At 48.6% G+C, this 3,889-nt stretch overlaps 1 protein-coding gene across 1 annotated transcript; it reads left to right on the forward strand.

Annotated features, from left to right (window-relative positions):
- The first annotated feature begins 352 nt into the window (after nt 1-352).
- Nucleotides 353-2,052, forward strand: LOC125516857 (uncharacterized). The gene is made up of 2 exons (XM_048682147.2): nt 353-1,184; nt 1,291-2,052. Exons 1-2 carry the CDS (start codon nt 597-599, stop codon nt 1,528-1,530), a joined length of 828 nt encoding a protein of 275 aa, XP_048538104.2. The 5' UTR covers nt 353-596; the 3' UTR covers nt 1,531-2,052.
- Nucleotides 2,053-3,889: the final 1,837 nt, after the last annotated feature.

Below are 3,889 nucleotides of genomic sequence, written 5' to 3' on the forward strand. Positions count from 1 at the left end.
AAATAAAGAGAGGGCAAGGCAAATCAGCATATGCGGTCACATGAGAAGAGAGGGGTCGGGGATCTGCAGCGCGTGGGAGAGCCCGTCGCCTCCGCCGCGCCTTCTGCTCCCTGCCTCCCCGCAACCCAAACGGGTCGCCATGCCTCTTCTTCAATTTCAGCTGGATCCGCACAACCTCGCTTCCTTCATGCATTCCTTCTCCGGCTCCACCGAGTGGGCAAACCCGATTGCCCGAGATCCGGTATTTGTTCTTGGGCCTCCTGGCACAGGGAAGAGGGACAGAGAACGGCAAGGATCGGCAGCTCCATCACCTATCTAGCTCCAGCATTTAATGCAGATGTACTTCGTATAATCCTCTCCACGTACGGTGTTTTGTTTGTTGTACCGGCTTCTTTATGCCCGCCCACCCATGTGCCCGGCGTGGCCCGGGCCGGTGCGCCGCCGCATGTATATATATAGCCGGCGCATGGCGTGAAGGCAGCACACAACTCGCCGCCGCTTGCCAACCACCGTGGGAGCACAGCACGGAGCCTATATAGTGAGACACTATCTTGGTTCAGAAACTACTAGGTAGGTAGCGCTACGTGATCGTGATCATGGCGTTAGTGCGGGAGCGGATGGTGATGTGCGACGGCGGCTTCGACGCCGAGGCCTCCGTGTTCGACGCGCTCGGCTACGGTGGCCACGACGTGCTGCTTGGAGGCCTGGAAGCGGCGGCGCATTTCGGGGGCTATGCGTACGCCCACGACGAGCCAGCCGGCGCCGAGAGCGCCTACGCGCCGGAGAGCGCGAGCTGGGCGGGCGCGGGGGCGTCCGTGCTCGCGTTCGACCGCGCCGCGCGGGGCCACGCGGTCCAGGCTATCGCGGAGGAGGAGGCGTGGATGGACGCCATGGACGAGGACCAGCACGCGGGGCCAGCGTCTACCATAGGGTTCGACCCGGCCACAGGCTGCTTCAGCCTGACGCAGAGCTCCGGTGGCGCGTGCCGGCCGTTCGGGCTCCTGTTCCCGAGCACGTCCAACGGCTCGCCCGATGCCGCGGGGCAGGCGCGCGTTCAGGACCAGGACGCGGAGCAGCGGGCCACCAAGAAGCGGTGCGGTGCGAGCAGGAAGACGAGCAAGGCGAAGCCGGCGGCGCCCACCACCACCTCGCCCAAGGGAGACCCGCAAAGCCTCACCGCAAAGGTAAATTCGGTACCGAAACGGCACTTCTTTCTACTGCTCGAATTCATTGCGTTACCTTGGGGATTTCGGAGGATCTGAACGGTGAATGTACCATTCCGTGTTGCAGAACCGGCGGGAGAAGATCAGCGAACGGCTCCGGACACTGCAGGAGCTGGTGCCCAACGGCACCAAGGTCGACATGGTCACCATGCTCGAGAAGGCATTCAGCTACGTCCAGTTCCTGCAGCTGCAAGTCAAGGTGCTGGCGACGGACGAGTTCTGGCCGGCGCAAGGGGGAACGGCGCCGGAGATCTCCCAGGTGAAGGAGGCGCTGGACGCCATCTTGTCGTCGCAGAGGGGCAACTGAATTGAACTGAACTAGTCTAGCTAGAAAGGAGAAACTGCTTTGGCTCAGCCTCCGCGACAAACGTATAAGGATATGGTAGAGATTAATCAACAACGAACCACCTCGTTCGAAGATAAATAAGGAGACATATGCAGGGAAATACCCCTTTCCTGGGTATATATACACTCAGAAATTAGAAGAAAAAAATAAAAATAAAAAGTTCAGATTTTTAATAATCTTAAGTTCCTTTAGCACTAGTATGTAATTTTCCGTCAACCAAAACCCTGCATTGACTTCGGGGCGAAAAAACAAAAAAATTGGTCAAAATAGTGTGAATAGTGTCATGTACCCAATAGTGTGAGTATATACCAATAATTTTAGTTTCTTTTTGCCCGGAAGTCAACGGTGGGTTTTGGTCGATGAAAAATTACATACGCGTGTATAAGGAAGTGAAGTTTATTCCAAAAATGTTTCTAAACTTTTTTGACTTTTTTTGTAATTACTCCCTCTGTAAAGTAATATAAAAGTGTTTAGATCACTAAAGTAGTGATCTAAATGCTTTTATTTAGTCTATCAAAGGCTTTAGTGATCTAAATGCTCTTATATTAATTTACGGAAAGAGTACTAAATATTTTTCCAATTCCTGGGTGTATATACACCCCGAAACCAAACGTCTGGACCCGGCATATGCAAACGTACATCCTCTTGTTTACTCTCGCCAATTTGTACCCTTTTACTAGGGAACTAGGCTGGGTTATGTATATGTACTTGATCTGATGCAGTGATGTAGAGCGAGAGAGGTTTAACATTTTGTTAATACTAAGTTTTTTTTGTAAAATTTAGGTTCATATTCTTTCTACAGTTAATTAAATAGAACCCCAATAGCGAGCGAACGTTCGTTGTGGGGCTTCGTAATTGTGAACGTTTTCTATGGCAAATTCTTCGAAAGCACATGGCAATTTCAAGCCCAATGTCGAAACTAGATTTGTATTTATATGACATGATAGAAACAATTGTTCGGGTGCGAATTGGGGTCTTACCCTTCACATACTTGGGGATACCAATCCACCATCGCAAGCTTTCTAACAAAGATGGAAGTGCATTGAGGATAGATTTAAGAAAAAACTAAGTTGCTGGAAGGGCAAGCTTATGTCATACGAAGGCCGACTAATTCTCATTAACTCGGCTCTCACGAGTATGCCTATGTTTCTCTTGTCCCTTTTTGAGGTACCAGTTGAAGTCCGAAAAAAGCTTGATTTCTATCGATCGCGCTTCTTCTGGCAGAGCGATGAACTAAAACGAAAGTACAGACTCGCTAAATGTGATATCATTTGTAGGCCAAAAGACCAAGGGGGCCTCGACATTGAAAATTTAGAGGTGAAGAACAGATGTCTTCTCAGCAAGTGGCTGTATAAGCTATCTGTAGAGATGGATGCCACATGGGCCCAGATTCTGCGTAATAAGTACCTTCAATTCAAAACCTTATCCCAGGTGACGGTGAGGCCGGCTGACTCGCCTTTTTGGAAAGGACTGATGAGAGTAAAATCAGTCTTTTTCAACAGGACAAGGTTTGTAGTTCGAAATGGTACTACCACGAGATTCTGGGAAGATACATGGCTAGGGGAAATGCCCCTTGCACTCCAATATCCTTCTCTCTATAATATTGTTCAGCGAAGAGACGCTTACGTTGCAACAGTATTACAGTTCAATCCTCTTAATATTCAATTTAGGAGGACGCTAGCGGGAAACCATTGGGAAGTCTGGCTCCATCTTGTGAGAAGATTGATGGATGTTTAGCTATTTCAATAGCCCGATCAGTTGCGCTGGAAACTAACTAAGAATGAAGAGTTTTCGGTTAAATCCATGTATTTGGATGTTATCGACTCTAGCTCTATTCCTCGTTTGAAACATGTTTGAAAAGTCAAAGTGTCTTTGAAAATTAAAGTGTTTATGTGGTTTGTCCATAAACAAGTCATATTAACTAAGGATAATTTGGCAAAACGCAACTGAATAGGATCTACAAGATGTAGCTTCTGTGATCGTGATGAATCCATCAAACACATTTTTCTTGACTGCCCTTTGACAAAATATTTGTGGCGATCGGTCCACATAGCATTTAGCATTACTCCTCCGAGTACTATCAACACGTTATTTGGGACGTGGCTAGACGGGATAGATTCCGAAATGGTGAGACACATCCGTGTAGGAGTATGTGCTTTATTATGGGCAGTCTGGAACTGCAGAAACGATTTGGTTTTTAACAGAACAACAAATATTCATTTCTTGCAGGTTATTTTGCGAGCCACATCACTGATCCGTATGTGGCCGCTACTCACTCCGACGGAGGCTAGGGAGCGTATGGTTACTGGATCTATCCGAT

The sequence above is a fragment of the Triticum urartu genome, chromosome 6A (assembly GCF_056163025.1).
Source record: "Triticum urartu cultivar PI428250 chromosome 6A, HENAU_Tu73, whole genome shotgun sequence".
NCBI lineage: Eukaryota > Viridiplantae > Streptophyta > Magnoliopsida > Poales > Poaceae > Triticum > Triticum urartu.

Bases quoted from the DNA above. Each gene is read 5' to 3' on its own strand.
- LOC125516857 (XM_048682147.2), top strand. From the start codon at position 597: ATGGCGTTAGTGCGGGAGCGGATGGTGATGTGCGACGGCGGCTTCGAC. The intron at 1,185-1,290 runs GTAAATTCGGTA...TCCGTGTTGCAG, and splicing joins CGCAAAGCCTCACCGCAAAG to AACCGGCGGGAGAAGATCAG.